Raw genomic sequence first — 22,406 nt, forward strand, 5'->3', positions numbered from 1 at the left:
TCCCTGTAACTTGGCTTCTCGCTGTAATGGAACCGCCAGAAGGCCCTCGGAGCTGGACCTCAGTGTCCGGGCAGAATGATGGTGCCCTGTGTTGATGCCCTGTGTGGGGTAAGTGCCTGCAGCGTCCTAAAGCCGGCGCTGCTATCATCTCACCAGGAAGCTAGTTATTCCATGAATTAAAAGGGGGTCCAGGCATTTCGCCTACCCCCACCCAAACTCATATTTATTTTGCATTATGGAAAGTGTGGGCTACATACACTGAAAAGTGTGGGCGGACAATTGCTGGAACTGACAGGACTCGGCTGCAAATAAAACGTCTCAAATGTGTTGTAAAGTGCAATATGCAAATGTGACACTTGATGGCGACAGTGAGCTATGCCAAATTCAATGTGTTTTTCAAAACACTTTTTTACAAAAAGCATTTTGACAGTGTTTTTAATATACCACCTCAATAATAAACCAGGGATGCCAACTTGTAAACAATATTTATTTGGGGGGGCAGGTAAGCCCTGCCTTGCATATTCCATCACATGATGTGGTGCACTGCACACTATTTGAATGGGCGCAGGTGGCGCTGTGGTCAAACCACTGAGTCTCTTGGGCTTGCCGATCAGAAGGTTGGCGGTTCGAATCCCTGTGACGGGGTGAACTCCCGTTGCTCTGTCCCAGCTCCTAGCAGTCTGAAAGCATGCCAGTGTAAGTAGATAAATAGGTACCGCTGCAGCGGGAAGGTAAACTGTGTTTCCATGCGCTCTGGTTTCCATCATGGTGTTCTGTTGTGCCAGACGCGCTTTAGTCCTACTGGCCACATGAACCGGAAAGCTGTCTGTGGACAAACACCAGCTCCCTTGGACCAAAAGCAAGATGAGTACCGCAACCCCATAGTTGCCTTTGACTGGACTTAACCGCCCAGGGGTCCTTTAGCTTTATTATTATGATTTGAATGGCAGTGTCCATCATCTTGGGGTCGGAGACAAGCCGCCTCAAATATCTTAAGGGGGGGGGCGAAGGGACCTCGGTCCCCAAGGAGTTGGCTCCTATGATAACAACCCCGGCATACATGCTCAATAAGCAGCAGGCGTCGCACCACCTTTATGCAAACGCCACGGAGGCTCAAGGAGCAGGTGGCCCCGAAGCGAACATCTGGAATGTGGGAAGCGCGCCAGCTGCCGCTTTGCGGCTTCAGAAATCCCCATCTCTCTCTCTCTCTCTCTCTCTCTCTCTCTCTCACACACACACACACACACACACACACACACACACACATATATAAACACCCCGCCGAGCGTTTCTTCCCCCCCACTTCCTCTACGGACGCTGGACAACGTCCATGCGCAACCAGGGGGGCTACAGGCGCTTCGCCCGCCGCGCCCCCGGCTCGCCCTGCCCGTTGCTTCGCGCGCTCCCGCCTTCCCTCCCCACGGCTCCTCCCCGCGTCCAGAGCATCAGCCGCCTCTCGTTTTTCTCCCCGCAGGCGAAGGGAGAGAGCGGCTCCAGGCGACGGAGATTCCCGCCAAAATGGTGCCCGGGCGGTGGGCGCTCTCGTGGGCTGCGCTGGCGCTGGTCCTCCTCCTCCTGTGCCTGAGTCCCGGTGAGTCAGCCCCGCGCGCTGGAAAGGGGCTGTGCCCCACGCTCGGGAGAAGTGGGGCTTGGGGAGGTGGGGGGTGGGGGGAGAGGGCGGCGGGCACGCAGGATGGTGCCCCCCAAGGCAAGGGGGCGCACGCTGAGGCTGAGCGAGGCGGCAGCCCCTTCTTCGTCGTCTTCCCGCCAAAATTCCCCAACGCCGGTGGCTGTAGAATGGCTCTGGTTGGAGCTGGGAAGTAGGAAACTCCTGATCTTAGGTCCCCCTGCTCATAAAAAGGAGGGCTGGGCTTTGCATCCAGGAGGGATGTCCCAGATGCCCAGACACACACTGCAAAACAAAACAAAGCCCATTCCACCACTGCTGTTAATAATGCTCCTTATTATTAAATGTGTGCGCATGCATGCAGTGGCGTAGCGTGGGTTGTCAGCACCCGGGGCAAGGCAAGTAATTTGCGCCCCCTAACCCATGGATTTGCGCCCCCTAACCCTAACCCCCAGATGTTGCGCCCGGTGCAGCCCGCCCCCCCTGCACCCCCACGCTACGCCACTGCATGCATGTGCACAGCTCTGCAAAGTGGTGTACTTCAGATGTGGCGCATATAATGTGGATTTGCTTTGCTGGAGGAAAGAGACTCTGGTGTTCCCTTGCCTAAACAGCCAGCTGTGGAAGCAATCATGCTTTTCACTCCCAGCCCAGGACAGTCTCTTCGCTTTTTCCAGAAGGTATCCCCTTCATAACCCTGATGATAGCGCCAATATCGCCACGTCGTATATATGTTGCCAAGGCTGCACGCTTGACCCCCTTATGGGGCAGCTGCATATTCCTATATTGTGCGGCTTGGACTAGAGGATCCTCAGGGTCCCTTCCAACTCTATAATTATATGATTCTATGTCACAAAAGCATCCATCCCACCCACACAATTGGGGAGTTTATGTTAGACATGTCTGTTTCAAAGGCATAGCTGAGCATACAGCAATCTCTGCAGATTGACAGTTACCAACCGAGTTCATTATGCTCCATTCTTTAGATGAGGGGTAGCCAAGGGGCCGCCCCCCCAGATGTGGTTGGATTCCAGCTCCCATTTGCCCCAGCTAGTAAGGGCAGCAGTTGGAAATGATGGGAGTTGTACACAAACAACATTTGAAGTGTACCAGGTTGGGTTAGCTTGCCTTGCCTCAGTTCTCTAATCGGGTTTTAGGTGCCAACTTCTATCATGACACTTGTCTGGAATGAGAGCCCTTAGTTCCTTAGATTGGGGTGGGGCTACAGACAGGCAAATTTCTACAATTTACTATTGCAAGTGGGATGCGGGTGGCGCTGCGGGTTAAACCACAGAGCCTAGGACTTGCTTATCAGAAGGTAGGCAGTTTGAATCCCCGCGACGGGGTGAGCTCCTGTTGCTCGGTTCCTGCTTCTACCAACCTAGCAGTTCGAAAGCACGTCAAAGTGCAAGTAGATAAATAGGTACCGCTCCTGCGGGAAGGTAAACGGCGTTTCCGTGCGCTGCTCTGGTTCGCCAGAAGCAGCTTAGTCATGCTGGCCACATGACCCGGAAGCTGTACACCGGCTCCCTCGGCCAGTAAAGTGAGATGAGCGCTGTAACCCCAGAGTCGCCCATGACTGGACCTAATGGTCAGGGGTCCCTTTACCTTTACCTTTACTATTGCAAGTAAGCACGGGGGGTGGGGGAGAATGACCTTCATTTGGCGACAGAAGCATCTTGTTTTCTGCAAGCTCAACTTTCTCAAATACATTCACAACTCATATTAAGAGAGCAGTGCTTTGCAGGAAACCTTGCTAATTCTTTCAATCCTGATTTATTTTGATTTTGGATTCCTTTAGGTGTATCAAGAGGAAATAAACTTAAGCTGATGCTCCAAAGACGGGAAGGTAAGTTTTCTGTCTCCAACTGATGCCTCTTTCTGCCTCAGCTGTTACTTGCCAGAAAAACAGCAGCTAACTCAAACCAGAGCCATCTTGGGTCTGTTTCAGAAGGTGGCAAGTGGGAGAAATTTTCAAGGAATTAATTGGCTTGTAAAAAATGGTTCACTTCATTTCCCACCTGTCTTTCCCCTTGTGCAACTGTCCCATTAGGGACTGTGGGAAAGACCAGGCCAGTGAAAGTCAAATGCACCCTTCAATCTAATTTTTGCAGGCTCTGATGACCACTGTTGCAAGAAATCAGAGGAAGACAGAACATGTAGTTCTAGGCTCTTGTCTGGGGTCATCCTTCATATGCCAGTACAATACTCAGCGATACTTCACCGCAATTGTCCAGTATCACAGAATACTTGTTCTCATAACAAAATAAAAAAATTCCTTCCAGTAGCACCTTAGAGACCAACTAAGTTTGTTATTGGTATGAGCTTTCGTGTGCATGCACACTTCTTCATGCACACGAAAGCTCATACCAATAACAAACTTAGCTGGTCTCTAAGGTGCTACTGGAAGGATTTTTTAAATTTTGTTTTGACTACGGCAGACCAACACGGCTACCTACCTGTAACTACCTGTTCACATGTTATGTTTGATATACAGTATATGTGCTTGTCACACAAAGCAACACAGAATTTAGCATGCAAAGTTGCGTAACAGATCCACATGCAAAGGTTTTATACATTTTGATCTTCAGAATGGATTATGTGTTTTATTTATTGCTGTTTAGAAGCCATGGGTAGGCAAACTAAGGCCCGGGGGCCAGATCTGGCCCAATCGCCTTCTAAATCCGGCCCATGGACGGTCCGAGAATCAGCGTGTTTTTACATGAGTAGAATGTGCCCTTTTATTTAAAATACATCTCTGGGTTATTTGTGGGGCCTGCCTGGTGTTTTTACATGAGTAGAATGTGTGCTTTTATTTAAAATGCATCTCTGGGTTATTTGTGGGGCATAGGAATTCGTTCTCCCCCTCCCAAAATATAATCCAGCCCCCGCAAAGTCTGAGGGACAGTGGACCGGCCCCCTGCTGAAAAAGTGTGCTGACCCCTGTTATAAGCACTGAAGCGTACCGTATTTTTCGCCCCATAGGACGCTCCGTCCCATAGGACGCACCTAATTTTTTTGGAGGGAAATAAAGGGGGGAAAATTCCCTTTATTTCCCCCCAAAAGCAGGTCGGGGAAACAGAACCAGGTCGAGGAACAGCGGGATGGCGGCGCTTCGCCTCCCTGCTGTCCCCCGAGCTTGTGGGGCTGGCCGATGTCTGCCCCGCGTGAGGGGCGCTCTGCATCAGGGCGCCCCCCCCGCGGGGACGGCAGGCTGCTATCTGCAGCGTGGGGAGCCTTGCCGGGAAGTCCGGCAAGGCTCCCCACGCTGCGGATGTCTGCCTGGCGAGGGGGGCGCTCTGCTTCAGGGCGCACCGCCCGCCGGGCGGCAGGCTGCTATCCGCAGCCTAGACATCCCTGCTGGACCTCCCGCAGGGCTGCCTAGGCTGTGGATGTGTTCCTGAAGCCTGGAGAGCGAGAGGGGTCAGTGCGCACCGACCCCTCTCGCTCTCCAAGCTTCAGCGAAAGCCTGTATTCGCCCCATAGGACGCACCCAGATTTCCCCTTCATTTTTGGAGGGGGAAAAGTGCGTCCTATAGGGCGAAAAATACGGTACTTAAGAGCAGGGCTGAGGAACCTATAGAGTATAGACCCTTCAGGTGTTTGGACCCCCAACTCCTACCAGCCCCTTCCACCTGTCAATCCAAAACATGTAATTGATCCCTGCTTGCGACAAGTGACGTTATCTAGAGTAAGCAACCTTTAGGTTAAACCGTTCTTGTGTTTGCTGTCTCTTGCATTTCAGCTCCTGTCCCGGTTAAGGCAGATGTGTCTGTCAAAGAAGATAAGGCCAAGGAGTTTTTGAGCAGCTTGAAACGTCAGAAGCGGCAGCTGTGGGACAGGAGTCAACCAGATGTACAGCAGTGGTACCAGCAATTTCTCTACTTAGGCTTTGATGAAGCAGTAAGTGGCAACGTTTTCTGTTTTGGAACATCCAAAAAGGCAACTCACTGAAGCCCCCTCCAATGGTTATGTCAATTAATTTACTTTTTATTATTGTTTTTGTCGTCTTCGCATGAAACAGGGTTTATTTTTCTTTCAGATAGAAGCAGGCATGGTTTTTTTTTATTATTTATTTATATCCCGCCCTCCCCAGCCGAAGCCGGGCTCAGGGCGGCTAACAACACTAAAATAGTGCAACATTATAAAAACATCATAAGAATTAATTAAAATCAGAATTGATGGCAACCATAAACTAAAGTATGGTAAGGATTGCCAAAGGAGGGAGTCAGGCTGTGCCCTAACCAAAGGCCTGGTGGAACAGCTCTGTCTTGCAGGCCCTGCGGAAAGATGTCAAGTCCTGCAGGGCCCTTGTCTCTTGTGACAGAGCGTTCCACCAGGTTGGAGCCGCAGCCGAAAAAGCCCTGGCTCTAGTTGAGGCCAGCCTAACCTCTCTGAGGCCTGGGACCTTCAAGATGTTTTTATTTGAGGACCGTAAGTTCCTCTGTGGGGCATACCAGGAGAGGCGGTCCCGTAGATACGAGGGTCCTAGGCCGTATAGGGCTTTGAAGGTTAAAACCAGCACCTTAAACCTGATCCTGTACTCCACCGGGAGCCAGTGCAGCTGGTATAGCACCGGATGAATGTGATCTCGCAGCGAGGACCCCGTAAGGAGTCTCGCTGCGGCATTCTGCACCCGCTGGAGTTTCTGGGTCAGTCTCAAGGGCAGCCCCACGTAGAGCGAGTTACAATAATCCAGTCTGGAGGTGACCGTCGCATGGATCACAGTGGCTAGGTCAGGGCGAGAGAGGTAAGGGGCCAACTGCTTAGCTTGGCGGAGATGAAAAAATGCCGCCTTTGTTACTGCCGGAGAGGCACAGAGTGTTTTTAAAATGTTTTTTTTTTAAAAAAAAAAATCTGGATTTTTTTGTATGTGGGGGGTGGGGGTGGGATTGATGTTTGGTTGGGCTTGGGGAATTATTATTTTTTATTTTGATGTTTTTGTAATTTTTACTGTTTCTTGTTTGTATTGTTTTATTGCCAGTGAGTCTTGGGGAGGACCGCTCTCCTGCAAGCCCATTCTCCACCTTGGGCCTGGGGGCGGCCCCCATACTCACCACTGCCACAACTCTAAGGACACTGCTGCTGTGGCAGCAAATGTTTAAGCGTGTTATATATTTTAAAATGTTTTAAAGGTGTTTTTACTTTTTATTTTGTTGTACCACCAGAAACGGTGGTTTTTATCCATGTATTTTTATTTTGTTATGTTTTATTTTGGGTTGGGGTGGGATGGTTTGTTGAGTGGGGTGGGGATTGGTTTTGTTTCGGTGTATTTTTTGTTTGCTTTTATATTCTGTAAATGGAGGCGAGTATGAGGCTTGGGATTCCTACTGTGGAGGGGCGAGGGAGGTATGGCGGTGGGGGCAGATGGCATAGGCGAAGGGGATCGAGATACGGATATGCTCGTACCCCTTCCAATCTGTGCCCCATCCCGAGAGACAAGGGTAGGGTGAGAAAGGATTACTCACCTCCGTCACTGGTGTTGTGCAATGCCAGGTCTATAGGCAACAAAACCGCCACCCTGCGAGATTTCATCATCTCGCAGGGGGTCGACCTGGCTTGTGTGACGGAGACCTGGGTGTGCGAAGGGGTAACTGTTACCTTACGAGAGATGGCGCCCCCGGGTTTCTCCGTCCTCCACCAGTCACGGACTGTGGGCCGGGGGGAGGGGTGGCATTATTAATCCGGGAAGATTGTTCTTTCAGGGCTCTACCACCGCCATCGATCCCCGGCATTGAATGTGTTGGCCTAGTGTGGGGCTCCGAGGTGAGCTTGGCTGTCTGGCTGGTGTACCGGCCACCTAGCGCACCAGCAGCCACCCTGTCAGGCCTGCTGGAGGCGGTGGCCGGCTGGGCCTTGGAGTTCCCTAACCTATTGGTATTGGGGGACTTCAACATCCATGCTGATGCCACTCCCTCCTCACAGGCTCTGGACCTGGTGTCTTCCATGGCGACACTAGGGCTCTCCCAGTTTGTTTCGGGCCCCACACATCAAGCAGGCCACACGCTGGATCTGATCTTTGGCGCTGGTATAGATGTGATCATGTTTCCTTCGATGAAGGTGCCATGGTCTGATCACTATGCTATGAAAGCCAGGATTGATGTTCCACCCCCACCCTGCTTAGGTGGTGAGCCGATTTGGGCTCGCCCGCGGAGGCTGATGGACCCTGATAGATTCCGCCAAGCCTTGCGGGACCTTTCTCCCCCTGGCGACTCATTGACTGAGCTTGTTGAGGGCTGGAATACCCAGCTCCTGGCAGCCATCAATGAGATCGCACCTAAGCGCCCTCTGCGACCCCGCAGAAACCGGGCTTCCTGGTTTACTGAGGAGCTCCGGAAAATGAAGCGGGACCTCAGACGGCTAGAGCGAGTATGGCGGGGTGCCCGTGACGGAGCCTCAAGAACATCTTATAGGGTTTTTATGAAAACCTACGAGATGGCAGTGAAGGCCGCTAAGAAGTCCTACTTCTCGGCCTCCATTGCATCCGCTAGCTCTCGCCCGGCACAATTATTTAGTATAATTCGGTCTTTAACGTCCCTCGAAGGACAGCCAAATTTAAATAACAATTCGACACACAGCTGTGAGGCATTTGCGAGCTTTTTTGCGGAGAAGGTCCTGTCGCTCCGCCATGACCTCCCTGCCAATTTGGATACAATAAAGGAACTGGAGGCCCCTCGACTGTCCTCGGGTCCAGTACTGGACCACTTTGACCGGATATCCCCAGCCGATGTGGACAGACTCCTCCGAGCTGGAAAACCCACCACTTGTCCTCTCGACCCGTGCCCGTCTTGGCTGATTAGAGCATGTCCAGACGAGGTGCGGGCCCCCCTGGGGGATATCATCAATTTGTCCCTTGGCACCGGCCATTCCCAGCGGAACTGAAGGAGGCAGTGGTGCGTCCGCTCTTAAAGAAAACATCATTAGATCCCTTAGATCTATCCAATTACCGCCCAGTTTCGAATCTTCCATTCCTGGGTAAGGTGATTGAGAGAGCGGTTGCTGAACAGCTTGGTAGGTTTCTGGATGAAACATCGGCTCTGGATCCATTCCAGTCCGGCTTCCGCGCTGGTCATGGGACCGAGACGGCTCTGGTCGCCCTAACAGATGATCTTCGTAGACAGCTGGATCGAGGCGGGTCGGGGCTGCTGATTCTTCTAGATCTGTCAGCAGCTTTCGACATGGTCGATCACGAACTTCTGGACCACCGCCTCGCCGACGTGGGGATCCAGGGCACAGTCCTTCAATGGCTGCGCTCGTTTCTCTCTGGTCGGGGACAGAGGGTGGCGCTTGGGGGGGAACTGTCATCCCGCCACTCCTTGGTATGTGGAGTGCCTCAGGGTGCGATTCTCTCCCCGATGCTTTTTAACATCTTTATGCGCCCCCTCGCCCAGCTTGTCCGGAGTTTTGGGCTGGGCTGCCATCAGTATGCTGATGACACCCAACTCTATCTGTTGATGGATGGCCATCCTGACTCGGCCCCAGACACACTGATCAGATGCTTGGAAGCTGTGGCTGGATGGTTACGTGGGAGCCGGTTGAAGTTAAATCCTTCGAAGACAGAGGTCCTCTGGCTGGGACGGGACGATATGGGATTGAGGGGGTAACTCCCATCTCTTGCGGGGGTGCAATTAGTGCCAGCACCGTCCGTCAAGAGTTTGGGTGTAATCTTCGATACCTCCCTCTCTATGGAGGCGCAGATTACAGCTATAACAAAGGCGGCATTTTTTCACCTCCGCCAAGCTAAGCAGTTGGCCCCTTACCTCTCTCGCCCTGACCTAGCCACTGTGATCCATGCGACGGTCACCTCCAGACTGGATTATTGTAACTCGCTCTACGTGGGGCTGCCCTTGAGACTGACCCAGAAACTCCAGCGGGTGCAGAATGCCGCAGCGAGACTCCTTACGGGGTCCTCGCTGCGAGATCACATTCATCCGGTGCTATACCAGCTGCACTGGCTCCCGGTGGAGTACAGGATCAGGTTTAAGGTGCTGGTTTTAACCTTCAAAGCCCTATACGGCCTAGGACCCTCGTATCTACGGGACCGCCTCTCCTGGTATGCCCCACAGAGGAACTTACGGTCCTCAAATAAAAACATCTTGAAGGTCCCAGGCCTCAGAGAGGTTAGGCTGGCCTCAACTAGAGCCAGGGCTTTTTCGGCTGCGGCTCCAACCTGGTGGAACGCTCTGTCACAAGAGACAAGGGCCCTGCAGGACTTGACATCTTTCCGCAGGGCCTGCAAGACAGAGCTGTTCCACCAGGCCTTTGGTTAGGGCACAGCCTGACTCCCTCCTTTGGCAATCCTTACAATACTTTAGTTTATGGTTGCCATCAATTCTGATTTTAATTAATTCTTATGATGTTTTTATAATGTTGCACTATTTTAGTGTTGTTAGCCGCCCTGAGCCCGGCTTCGGCTGGGGAGGGCGGGATATAAATAAAATTTATTATTATTATTATTATTATTATTATAGCTGTAATCTGCGCCTCCATAGAGAGGGAGGTATCTAAGATTACACCCAAACTCTTGACGGACGGTGCTGGCACTAATTGCACCCCCGCAAGAGATGGGAGTTGCCCCCTCAATCCCATATCGTCCCGTCCCAGCCAGAGGACCTCTGTCTTCGAAGGATTTAACTTCAACCGGCTCCCACGTAACCATCCAGCCACAGCTTCCAGGCATGGTCTGGAAAGGGGAGCTTTCTAGTGCTTAACTTGGGTCTGATTATGTGAAGTTCATTGAAGCAGGAATGGGATAGTCCACCCCAGCTCTTAGAACAGAACTAGGAAACCTGATCTGGGTCAGTGGCCGGATCGTCATCTTCCTTACCCTTCATGAGTCAGATTGGACGGACGGACGGCACTACCCACCTGTCAGTCATATGACATCACCCTGCACTGCTTGCAAATAGTTTGGTGCGGGTTAAAAAGTGCTTTGAGATTCCAGGTACCTACTGCCCATCATCCATCTAAGATGTCAGATTTCTGATTTTGAACACACAACACCTAATAACACTGTCAGAGAAGGGCAGGTTGATGTGTTTTCCTCCTTTTAAAGGAAACAGCAGTTGACCCGATGACTTTAATGTAGAAGACAACTGACAGCATCACAGACATAAGACTGGCAATCTTGTGGCCAATTATCTCAAGGAAAGCAACAATTTTACAACTTTGTAGATACACAAATCAGGAAGTAAAAGATACAACCTTTGCACTGCTCAATGCTATCTTTAGTAGTAGCATTGGCAATTCCCACCTTTTAAAAAGAAAATGTAACAATAAAGGGAAACTTTTGGTTAGTGTTCTTCTAAATATTGTGTGGAACAAAACTTAATACAGATTTTGCTCTGGGGATTTATACAGCAATTTGGTACCACATATTAAAATGCAGCAATGTATTGCCTGATATTGTAGCACCTGAATATGGCAAAGGAAAATTTATTGAGTTTCATGGCTGTTGTGTGGTTTTGGTGGACTGGAGAGATATTCTAACAGTAGCTCAAATATTGAGGCTAGGAAAACTACAAAAATGTAAACTACTATATAATTTACTTACCTTTAAATCTCTTTTTAAACGATTGTGAATCAAAAGTATTCATAAACCTGGGCAGATAAATAGATCCAGTTGCTTTTCTTCATAAGTAACAAGGCACATTGTGCTTTATTTAAAGATATCATAATTTGGATTACAAACAAACAAAAATGGCATCCTTTCATAGCCATAAACATTAATGAGATTGTTTTCTTTGGAGTGATATAGCATCATCATAGGCTAAGAGCAGTGAAATGAGGTACTACTGTAATAAGAAGATTAAATATACAGCAAACATTTTGAGGGTTTGGTCAGAATTTGAAGTAGAGTTGATTTTATAGAATTTCAGAGTTCAAGTTAATATGTGAAACTAAAGTTTTGAAACCTCTCTGAGCTAGGTAAATTGTTGAAAACAGCCTATACTCACTCTTCATGTCTAGGAATTTTAAATTAGTACAAAGTTCTTAAAAACATGGAGGTTCTTAATTTAATGTGAATATTGTGCAAAATAGGTGCCAGTCTAGAGCAGTGAAAATGAGTCCTCAAGCATAGGCTCATAGAATTGTAGTGTTGGGAGAGACCCGAGTCATCTAGTCCAGCCCCCTCCAATACAGGAATATTTTCCCCATGGGGTTCGAACCCATGACCGAGATTAAGGGCTTCATGCTCTTACTTACTGAGCTATCAGCATGATCAGGCTGTGGGTTATGTTTTCAAATGTGAAAGATTGTGCAGGCTTCTAATCAACTTTTTAAATACTGTGCAGGCTTCAAATCATTTTTAATGGTTTGCTTTTTTTAATCCTAAAGCTTTGCTTTGTTTCTTCTCAGACCCGTAACAAAAAAATATTATTCTGCACTGCATATAAAAGAATTGCATGCATAAGTTGATTTGGGTAACTGTATAAATAAAAGAGAAACCTTCCAATGCAATACAGGAAGTTGTTACTACCGTATTTTTCGCTCTATAAGACACACCAGACCATGAGACGCACCTAGTTTTTGGAAGAGGAAAACAAGGAAAAAAATATTCTGAATCTCAGAATCCAGAACAATAGGGATTGCTGTGCAGCGAAAGCAGCGATCCCTCTTGCTGTTCTGGCTTCTGGGATAACTGTGCAGCCTGCATTCACTCCATAAGACGCACACACATTTCCTCTTACTTTTTAGGAGGGACTAAGTGAGTCATATAGAGCAAAAAATATGGTATTTACAAAGGTGCTGAACCCTTGTATGGCGAAGTTGCAGCTAGTAGCTAATTGCTACTACTTATTTTTTTTCTTGTATGCAGAAATTTGAAGACGATGTCTCCTACTGGTCAAACCTAGGCCGTAGTGGCCATGAATATTACGGTGGCTATTACCATCACCATTATGATGAAGACGCACCTATTGGCCCACGAAACCCACATACCTTTAGGCATGGAGCAAGTGTCAATTATGACGATTATTAATCTCATCTTTCCTTCTCTGGAGTAGAACGCCAGGAAGACGGATACCGCCCAAAGGTGCCTCTTACGCTTCTTTGAAATTAACTAAGTTTGCTATAAACATTAATAACAACAAAAAAAAGTTATGGAACGTTTTTATATCCACTCAGTAGCATAACATGTATAAACGTTAGCATTAAAATTTCTTGATAAGTATTCCTCCCAGTATTTTTGGTGAAATTATTGTAAGACAGCATGGTTACCTTATGAAATTTCAGTTATCTTGAAGGACAGCAAGTGGTATATGGCTTTGGTAACATCAATGAGGCCTCCCCCCAAAAAGTGTGAATTGATAATCAGACTCTAAACATTCATATACTGGCAGAAACAATTGCTTACAGGGTTGCAACAATAACTTAAGAGCCTTAAATGGCCATCATTGGTCCATTTAGCCCAGCATCCTCTTCTCACAGTGACCAACCCCCCAGATGACTATGGTGCACCCGCAAAGGGAACTTGAGCACAACAACACTCTCCCCTCTTGTGGTTTCCAGCAACTGGTAGGACTATCTTCCATGACTTTGTCAAATCCTGTTTTTAAAAATGTCCAAGTTGGTGGCCCTCAAAATAATTTGTCTTCCATCTTCCAAGTTAACACGGGGGTGCCATCATTATACTGTTAAAACAGTGTGATAGTTTGTGTAGGGACTCTGCTTTATAATTAAATTAGGGGAATATGAACAAGTGGTGTGAATGTGTTAATTAGTGCTGCAGTGTAGTTTCCTCTGTGTTTGCTATAGTGGAGAAAAAAAATGGACTAGGCTATATAAACCATAAGTGCCTACTTAACTCATTTAAGATCATGAAATTATCTTTGACTAGGTTGTACTTTATGAAAAGAATTGCTTACAACCTTATACACTGTTACTACTCAAGAGGACCAGTTACTGAAAGAAAAAGAGCCCAGCAATGTAAGTTTTCTGTAACTCTGTCAATATGCATGAAGGCGCAACACATGGCTGCAGCGTTCTTACATGAAAAACTAATATTTATAAGTTTCAATATTTTATTAAAATAGCATATTCAACCACTGGTAACCAATAATACATTAACTTTCCCCCAGATTGTGCACAACACAGTAGTGATTTAAAATAGCATTTATCCATGAAAGTCAGTGAAAATATTTTCAAATTCAAGTGTGCAACTAGAACTAAACATTTGGGGGGGGGAGAAAACCCAATTTCAAAAGAATACATAAAGCTCTCATACAGAATTCTTTTTATTATAATCCTATAATACTAGATGCCAGTGTTTTCAATCATCTGACAATACTGCTTGCTCTTTTTTTCTTTATGCATAGTATCTCTCATTTAAAGTACCCACTTTTTATAAATAAATTGGCATTTTCCCATCCCATCTGCAGCTTCACAAAGAAACCAGTAAATAAAACTGTCAAGGACAGTCACAACAAAATGATCTCACAGCAAGATATAAAAACTTGAAGATACTAAAAAAAGGATGCTTCTATCCTATTTTACATAAAAAGACAGATTTAAAAAGTGCAAGGCAAAGATTGCAGTTTTCTTATTTAGGCACATCCACTTCTTTAAAGCAAGCTTCAGAGTGAAATTTCCAGTTTTTCTTCATGATACCTGTTTCGGAAATCTTTTTAACAAAAGACAAATTACACCTTTCAAACACAAGGAAAGGTTTTCAATTCCTTTCCGACTTAAAGAGTTTTTAGTTATGTCTGGTTCTTCCTTTTTTTATCCTGGCAGGTTTTGGTTTAGGAATATATTGATTATTTGCTTGATATTCCAGTTCTTTGCGAAAGTAATGAATTGCTTTATTTAAGCCTTCTTCCAACGGGACCTGTTACCAAAGAGAGATACAGCCGAATGAGTCAAGTTATAAAAGTGCTTATTTGCTCATTGCGATTGTCATAAGTATGTCAAACAGGGTTATTTATTTAATTTGCTTAATGCATTTATACCAGTGGGGTATAACCTAAGGAAGCTCTCTGAAAAAATCAAAACCACAGCGATGATAAATTATACATGTAAGAATGTGTCTGAACTACCGTATTTTTCGCCCTATAGGACACACCGGCCCATAGGATGCACCTAGATTTTTTGGGGGGAAATAAAGGGAAAAAATTATCCCCCCCCCAGGCGCGGGGCTGGGGCAGGGGAAGCCCGAGCTTCCCCCGACCCCAGCCCCCAGAATGGGAGCCAGAGTGGCTCCCGGAGCTTGCGGGGCTGGGGGAAGCCCGAGCTTCTCCGCTCCCAGCCCCCAGAGCAGGTCGGAGAGCGCACCTTTGCCATCACTCCCAGAGCTTGCGGGGCTGGGGGAAGCCCGAGCTTCCCCAGCCACCAGAGCGGGTCAGAGAGCACTGGCGAAGGTGAGCGCACCTTCACCATCGCTACCGGGGCTTGCGGGACTGGGGGTGGGGGAAGCTGGAGCTTCCCCCGACCCCAGCCCCCAGAACAGGTCAGAGAGCGATGGTGCGCGCACGTTCGCCATCGCTCTTGGAGCTTGCGAGGCTGCGGGCGGGGGAAGCCGGAGCTTCCCCCGACCCCAGCCCCCAGAACGGGTCCCAGAGTGATGGCGAAGCTGCGCGCAGCTTTGGCATCACTCTGGGAGCTTGCACGGCTGGGGAGATAGCTTCCTGGAGAGCTAGAGGGGTCGGTGCGCACCGACCCCTCTCGCTCTCCAGGCTTCAATGAAAGCCTGCATCCGCCCCATAGGACGCACACACATTTCCCCTTCATTTTTGGAGGGGGAAAAGTGCGTCCTATAGGGCGAGAAATACGGTAAGACAGGTATTTGTTGCACACCTCTAGCGTTTACTCCCCAGTGAACTATATAGTACAAAACTAACTAGCTTCTGGGGGCGGGGGGAATAGCAGAGCTTCACACAGGCTTAATTTCAAACCTGCATGCAGACACACACACAAAAAGCATTCCGCTTTCCTACTAGCAGTGCTACTGCTAAGAAAATGGATGTTAAGGATTCTCAAGGCATCTCCGTCCAAAAGGTAGAAAGCACAATTAATCATTACCACTCTATAATGACCTACTGTTCAATAAAACTGGTTTCAATGGGAGCAGAGTCAGATCCACAAACACACATTTTCCTTCACTGCCTTTGTTAAAATCACTTTTGCTCTTGAGGGCCCCTGCTTATTTGCTCTAGGTTTAACTAGTTTAGCTGTTTGTTTTAAAGATGAATACCAGAAGTGTGGCTATTATCTATCAAGGAGCAGAAGCAATATTGATTTTTTGGGGGTGGGTGGGGGTGGAGAAGAACTCCTCCCAAAAGGGAACATGGAAGGAATTTCATTAGATTTGCCCTGCACAGCAAGGAACACAGAGCATTATTTATTTCTTGATGGTGTTGCCTTTCAAAAATACTTGCACACAACACTGCTAACTCTAGAATTACATACCACAGGTTCCCAACCAAGTAGTAACTTGGCTTTGCTGATGTCAGGCTTCCTTTTCTGAGGGTCATCTTGAGCTTCTGACAGAAACTGGATTTCACTTCCGCTGCCTGCCAAAAGCAACACCAAATTTGCAAATATTACAAAGCTACATTGGTTTCTGGTGATCAACTAACAGTTTCAGAAGTCTGAAACAAATCAAAACAGGTAGTTTTCAAATGTCCCCCTACACCGCGCCTGTTTTCCAAGACAGGCTGAAACAAAGGCTTCACACACCTACAACTCCCCTAAACTATGGTGTACAAAGTCGAGAGACCACACAGGTCCAGTGCAGCCCCATCATCCTTGTAGTTGGAAACCCAGAAGGTCCAATCCAACATTAAGTGCAAGTAACAGTTCTGGCAGAAAGCAGCTTCCTTGTCCACGCCTCCTGATGCACCCCTAAAAATGTTCCACTGGGGGTCGGGGTACCCTGCTAAATAAGTGAGCTGGGCTGAGGGACAGGGGTACACCATCATGGAAGCTTAGCTGGCTGCAAGCCAGTGTTCTGCGGGCACACAATCTCTTCTGCCCATGTAAATACTTTTCCTTCCTTCCTTCATCCTAAGTCCCATCCAGCTGTGCTAATTTCTCATCTGCTGAGGTAAGAGTATTGGTGAGAGGGCTGGAGTTGCCCCATGTCCCCAGTAATTCCTGCCACCCTTCATAAAGTTGGAGAGATAACTTCTGAAGCAGAAAGTATACTATTTGCATACTGTAATACAGTGGTACCTCGGGTTAAGAACTTAATTCGTTCCGGAGGTCTGTTCTTAACCTGAAGCACCACTTTAGCTAATGGGGCCTCCTGCTGCCGCTGTGCCGCCGCTGCACGATTTCTGTTCTCATCCTGAAGCAAAGTTCTTAACCTGAGGTAATATTTCTGGGTTAGCGGAGTCTGTAACCTGAAGTGTATGTAACCTGAGGTACCACTGTATTCTGAATCACACAAGGTGTTAACAGCTGCCCCTGTTCAGCCATTTAACTCAGGCATGTAAAAAGTGGTGTGGAGGAAGCAAGTTTGCGTTTTCTCACTCGTACCTCGTGTGATTCCAATCATGTGGGGAATCAGAACACCCTAACAGGGCAATAGCATTATTTACCATTAATATTTATTAGTCGCTTTCCTTACAAAAGTGACCCAAAGCAACTTAAAAGTATACCAACCAATAAAAAACCTACTATGAAGTTAGGCCTTACAGAACTAAGAGAGGCCCCAAATCCCTGAAACCGTTCAAATTACAGGCCAAAAGCCAAGGTAAAATGGGAAGGTTTCACCTGATACCTTGAAAAGATGAAAAGCTGGCACCAGGCATGTATCTCTTATAATTTCCCTCATTATGACTCCAGCCCAAAGTCTGCAACTAAGCAGAAGTGGCTTCCTGGCAGCAGGGTTGCTGCTGCTTACTGGTGTGCCAACTTCGCGGACACTACGTTTTGTTTAAGCGGCACTGCTGGGAAGCTAGTATTGCAGCTCCACCCCACCAGGTGAATCTCTTCTCCACTCATGCCGTTCTACTGGATAAACCCCAACGGGTACAAGTATGCAAGCTGTTCCAAGTTTGTTCAGGGCAATTATATGCCATACTTACCAACAAGTTTCTTAATTAACTGGGCAAACTCTAAAATAGAGTGTTCTTCTGGATTCCCCTAAGGATATAAGAAGCACTATTAAAATGACATTTTACCAAAAAAAGAAGATGTATTTTGCAATAAGGTAACTAGCAAATAAAAGGACTAGATCAGGCATAGGCAAACTCGGCCCTCCAGATGTTTTGGGATTACAACACCTATGGTCCCTAGCTAACAGGACCAGTGGTCAGGGATGATGGGTACTGTAGTCCCAAAACATCTGGAGGGCTGAGTTTGCCTATGCCTGGACTAGATCCAAACTTTTGTGCTGTTAACAGGGTGTGGTTTCCAGCCTCCCGTGAAGAGCTGTCTTGAGAGTGGGAGTGAACAAACCCTCGCGAACGGAATGGCTATTGTGTGAGGTGATGCTCAATGGGGAGGAGGAATAGCTAGACGACTGTGATTCCCCCTCCTTATGCAAATGGAAGAACCCACCACACACCAGCAACCTTCGACCAAAAATGATGTCACTAGTTGTTACCACATTTCAGAGCAGGAGTGAAAGCCCACAGGTAATATTTAATGAGTCTTAACTGCTTATGGCAATTTCTGTTTCCGTAATACAATCCTGGGAGAGGAAACTTAGGTGGGGAACGTCACAGCGTGGAATCTGACATTGCGTTAATAAGATCTTTCCACCGATGCAAGCAATTCTGCTTGCCGGATGGAACGATCTCTACTCTCTTCCCCCCACATGCTGTTCTGGGGGGTTCTCCTGACCCCCAAGAGTGGGCTTGGGGGAGGTGCATGGGTCATACGAGGGCAAGGTGGCACCCCATGGTGCCAGCATGTGTCCTTGTGGCGGTTTCTGCTAGTGCACTGGGTTAGCTGGATCTGGCCTGGTCTCTAACATTACATATGCCGCCGTCCACACACTGCAACGCTGAAATGAATTTATAAATTCTGGCTTGCAAAGGCTTCGCTCACAATCAGAGTCGATAGTATCTGAAGAGGAGGAAGAATGCCGGTAAATTCACAGTGCCAATTGTTCTCAGTGTGCTGAGCATGTTTGTGGCAAAAGGAGGAAAGGGGGGGGGGAGAGGGCACATCACTACCATTATTCTCAGAACTTCATAGTGACAAATGTTTCTCCCGTTACTGGATTCAACGGATTAAGAGAATGGGCAGGTAATTCCAACACAGGGTTTTAGACTTAGGATCAATGAGAAAAAGGAAAGAAGAAAACCACATGCTTACCAAGTTAACAGGACTACTGACATTGCTGTTCATTAAGGCCACCAGCCCATTCACAAGGTCGCTGGAAAAACAAAACAATACATGATAACAGCTTCAGCAGAGTTACTTCCTCATGCGTTTTACAGCCTGACTGTCCAAAATGCTGATTTTAGGGGGGAAACTAATGGCATCAGTTCCGTGCGGCAGCAACTTTAACAGCCTTAGGTGGGCTTCCAGCGGAGCACATTATGCACTGGAGCAATGAATTTGTGCCTTATCCATTTCCATACAGTACCAAGCAGCAGGCCCAATCAGTACCAAGATGCATTCAGGTAGCGCATTGAAGGAACCATGTGAACAGTTCACGTCCAATTTAAAAGTACTAAAAACTGATTTACTTGGCCACAAACACAATCTGTGTCTGCCCTCTACTTAAGTATGCAGTGTCCATTAATCTGGGGAGAGAATTCCAGTAGTACTGATTTGTTGTTTTTTTTAAAGAAAACTGCGCTTTCATGTCTTTGTTGCACTAAATTAGGGTGGTTATCAGGGCATGTGCAGGATGGGACCAATACTGCTACTCAGCTACAAACCTAGGGAAATCCGACTGCCCCTCTCCTCTACCTCAGCTTCCAAATCAATCAAGCTGCCGCTGAATAACCATAATCAACAGCATGATTTAAAACCTCCGGAAAAGTTGTATTTGACTGTAGCAGAATATTATTATTATTAAAGTGTTTTTTTTAATATATACAGCAAGATAAAAAAGGGAGGGAGGAGAAAATAGGGAACTATAGCAGTGCTTTAAAGGTTAAGCAATCTAATGTGCCTTTTGTAGACTAGAGCCTACCACCATTGTCAGTGCACCATCATATTAAAAGCCCTGCTGCCGAAAATCACTGGTTTCTCTTTCTAAATACGAATTGCATATCCACTGTGCAAACACAAGATGGCAGCAATGGACCGAGTCCTCTAACATGATCATTTTTCAACCCAGAAATATAAACTAGTGTCTTCTGAAAACCTGCACTTTGGATTTCAGACTGCTAAGGCAGCTATTTCCTACTTTAGCGTCTGCTATTCTGTTTTTAACAAAATTTGATGTTTATTTAGCACCACAGTGGCATTCAAGACACTGGAAAAGCAGGGGATACTGAAAGGAATAGGATAGTGCTGGGTTTTTATTGCAACCATCAACAGGAATCCTAATCTGCATAACCATGATGTAAATGGGATTTTATTTGTATCCTGCCTTTCTCCTGATGCATTTTAAAGCTTACAAAGCTGGGATATTCACCTATCTGTGTCACCTATGTGGACAGAAGTTCTGCCAGAGTATGCTCTGCATTGCAGGAGATCCTGGGATCAAACCATGGCTTATCCTGCTAAAAAGGATCTTTGGGGTGATGTGACAGACTTTTGCCCAAGACCCCGCAGAGCCATTGCCAGTCAGTCAGATTAGATAATACCGAGAGGTGGAACGATTGCAGCTTCTGAAAACTCAACGAGGCAAAAGGACCTTTACTGAATCAGTAGTACAGGAAACAGGACTACTGTTTCCAGTGTTGTCCGCAGCCCCTTTTTCTGACGTTAGCCTCAGTGGGACAAATGCTGTCATATGTCCAGTTGTCAAGGGGCAGGCAGAGCTAGAAGGAACTCCATATCCAAATTTCTCTCAACAGCTTATAGTTCCAAAATTACCCCACTGTTTTCCCGGGCCAGGTCCAAGGTATTAATGTTGTGAGCCACTTCTGGGCATAATTTTGTGGGAGTCATCAGGCAACAAGTGGTGATGATGATGCAATGTTTTTTCTTAACATTTACACTGCTATACCTATGCTGTTTTCAAGTCAATCTCTTCTCCTTTCATTCAGAACTACCGATGTGCCCACTAATTAAATCGCAGCATAAAAAAGGGAATCGCGATTGCTCATGCAATTACATCAAGATTCCTTTTTTTGCATGCCGGTCTAATTGAATACATACAAGTATTTGAATGCATCATAAGCTAGTGAGAAAGAGGGAGGTGCAGAGGAAGGCGTGAACTGAATACCACATTAAAAAACCCAACAACCCTGTGCATGTGCCAATTACAAAATTAGCTGAAGAGATTGTCTAAATTAAATCAGAAAGCAGGTGAAACACAAGAAACCCACAGAGTTCTTAAGGAGCCTCTATTTCTAACTGAATTGTGCAGAGAAAAAGGCCTGCTCACACAAGGTGTCAACTTGAGTTATGGAATGGAGAAATAAACTCAGTGTAACATTGCACGGTCCCATTCACGAAACAAAAAGAATTCACTACTCCCGCGCAAGTAGTGCTTTTCACCTAAGTAGTGCTTCTGCACAATCCAGTCTCAGAATCCACTGGACAGCAGCTGTTTTGTGACGCACACTAAAAGTTTAAGCAGGGGCTTAACTATGGATTTAAATTATTCTACCTTTCCCAAGCTTTCAATGCAAGGAAGAGGAATTGGGTTTGAAAGGTCACAGACTGCTACCCTTTATGTTCTGGTTTTTAAGATAGGAGAAATCACTGGTTTCACACATTGGGATAATGGGCTGCAAGCTGTAAGGGCTGAGAAATACTGATCTATAGACTTGGGATAGTTAACAATGCAGAGGAAATAGCAAAAAGTAAACATTCTGACATCACTGAATGACTAATGTTTTCAGTGTCCCTTCCTCAGGTATACTGAAACAAGGAAGGTGAAATGAACGTACCTGACATACTGAAATGCTCTGGTTTGAGTCCCAGGCCCATATACCTAGGGGTAAATAAAATAAAATGAGTATTACTGATAAGAAGTATCAATATGTCCATCACTTTTACTGACAAACACGTAACTCCTCTCCAATTCGTTTGTGAAAAGTGTGTTGAATGCAAAATCTGTCCTGCTCCGATCTGTAATTTGATTATCTATGGCTAGATGCACAGGTTAAACTAGCTCATATACACCTCAGAAACATTTTGATAGTCATAGGTAAAGGGACCCCTGACCATTAGTGGCCAACTCTGGGGTTGCGGCGCTCATCTCGCTTTATTGGCCAGCATGACTAAGCCGCTTCTGGCGAACCAGAGCAGCGCACAGAAACGCCATTTACCTTCCCGCCGGAGCGGTAACTATTTATCTACTTGCACTTTGTCATGCTTTCGAACTCCTAGGTTGGCAGGAGCAGGGACCGAGAAACGGGAGCTCACCCTGTCGCAGGGATTTGAACCACTGACCTTCTGATCTGCAAGTCGTAGGTTCCGTGGTTTAACCCACAGCGCCACCCGCGTCCCCCATTGATAGTCATAGGGTGGCATAAATGAGTCTCACCAAGCAGTCTTGTATCCAGGGTTTGGCCAGATCCGGACTGATCTAGCTACAGATTTTATTTCCCTTTCCCTTTCCTTTTCATAGCATCGCTGCACCAAGTTTTTCTCCACTATCTTTAATGTTCCACTTACAAAACAACATTGTTGTTTTTTTAAGAAAAGGAAGAGTATATTCCAGTTCATATGGAATGAATTTTATTTTTGTTTTGTCAAG

General features: G+C 46.8%; 2 protein-coding genes across 3 annotated transcripts in view; one reads left to right on the plus strand and one right to left on the minus strand.

Annotated features, from left to right (window-relative positions):
- The window catches only part of ECRG4 (ECRG4 augurin precursor), a 23,418-nt gene extending 10,609 nt beyond the window's left edge, over positions 1 to 12,809 (plus strand). Inside the window, 5 exon segments of the mRNA XM_082218893.1 lie at positions 1,475 to 1,496; positions 1,499 to 1,591; positions 3,429 to 3,476; positions 5,373 to 5,530; positions 12,447 to 12,809. Coding sequence (XP_082075019.1) covers positions 1,475 to 1,496; positions 1,499 to 1,591; positions 3,429 to 3,476; positions 5,373 to 5,530; positions 12,447 to 12,608 — 483 coding nt within the window. The 3' untranslated portion in view covers positions 12,609 to 12,809.
- An 823-nt stretch (positions 12,810 to 13,632) lies between these two features.
- Positions 13,633 to 22,406, minus strand: part of UXS1 (UDP-glucuronate decarboxylase 1) — a 39,288-nt gene continuing 30,514 nt past the window's right edge. Inside the window, exons 11-15 of one of the 2 annotated variants that reach the window (XM_082218759.1) lie at positions 21,595 to 21,638; positions 18,893 to 18,953; positions 17,652 to 17,713; positions 16,034 to 16,133; positions 13,633 to 14,456 (exon numbers count right to left, since the gene is read on the minus strand). In XM_082218759.1, coding sequence (XP_082074885.1) covers positions 14,325 to 14,456; positions 16,034 to 16,133; positions 17,652 to 17,713; positions 18,893 to 18,953; positions 21,595 to 21,638 — 399 coding nt within the window. In that variant the 3' untranslated portion in view covers positions 13,633 to 14,324. Of the gene's footprint in view, positions 14,457 to 16,033; positions 16,138 to 17,651; positions 17,714 to 18,892; positions 18,954 to 21,594; positions 21,639 to 22,406 lie in introns of both variants that reach the window. The other variant, XM_082218758.1, reaches the window with a different exon arrangement.

This window comes from Podarcis vaucheri (assembly GCF_965113315.1).
Source record: "Podarcis vaucheri genome assembly, chromosome: 4".
NCBI classification, from domain to species: domain Eukaryota; kingdom Metazoa; phylum Chordata; class Lepidosauria; order Squamata; family Lacertidae; genus Podarcis; species Podarcis vaucheri.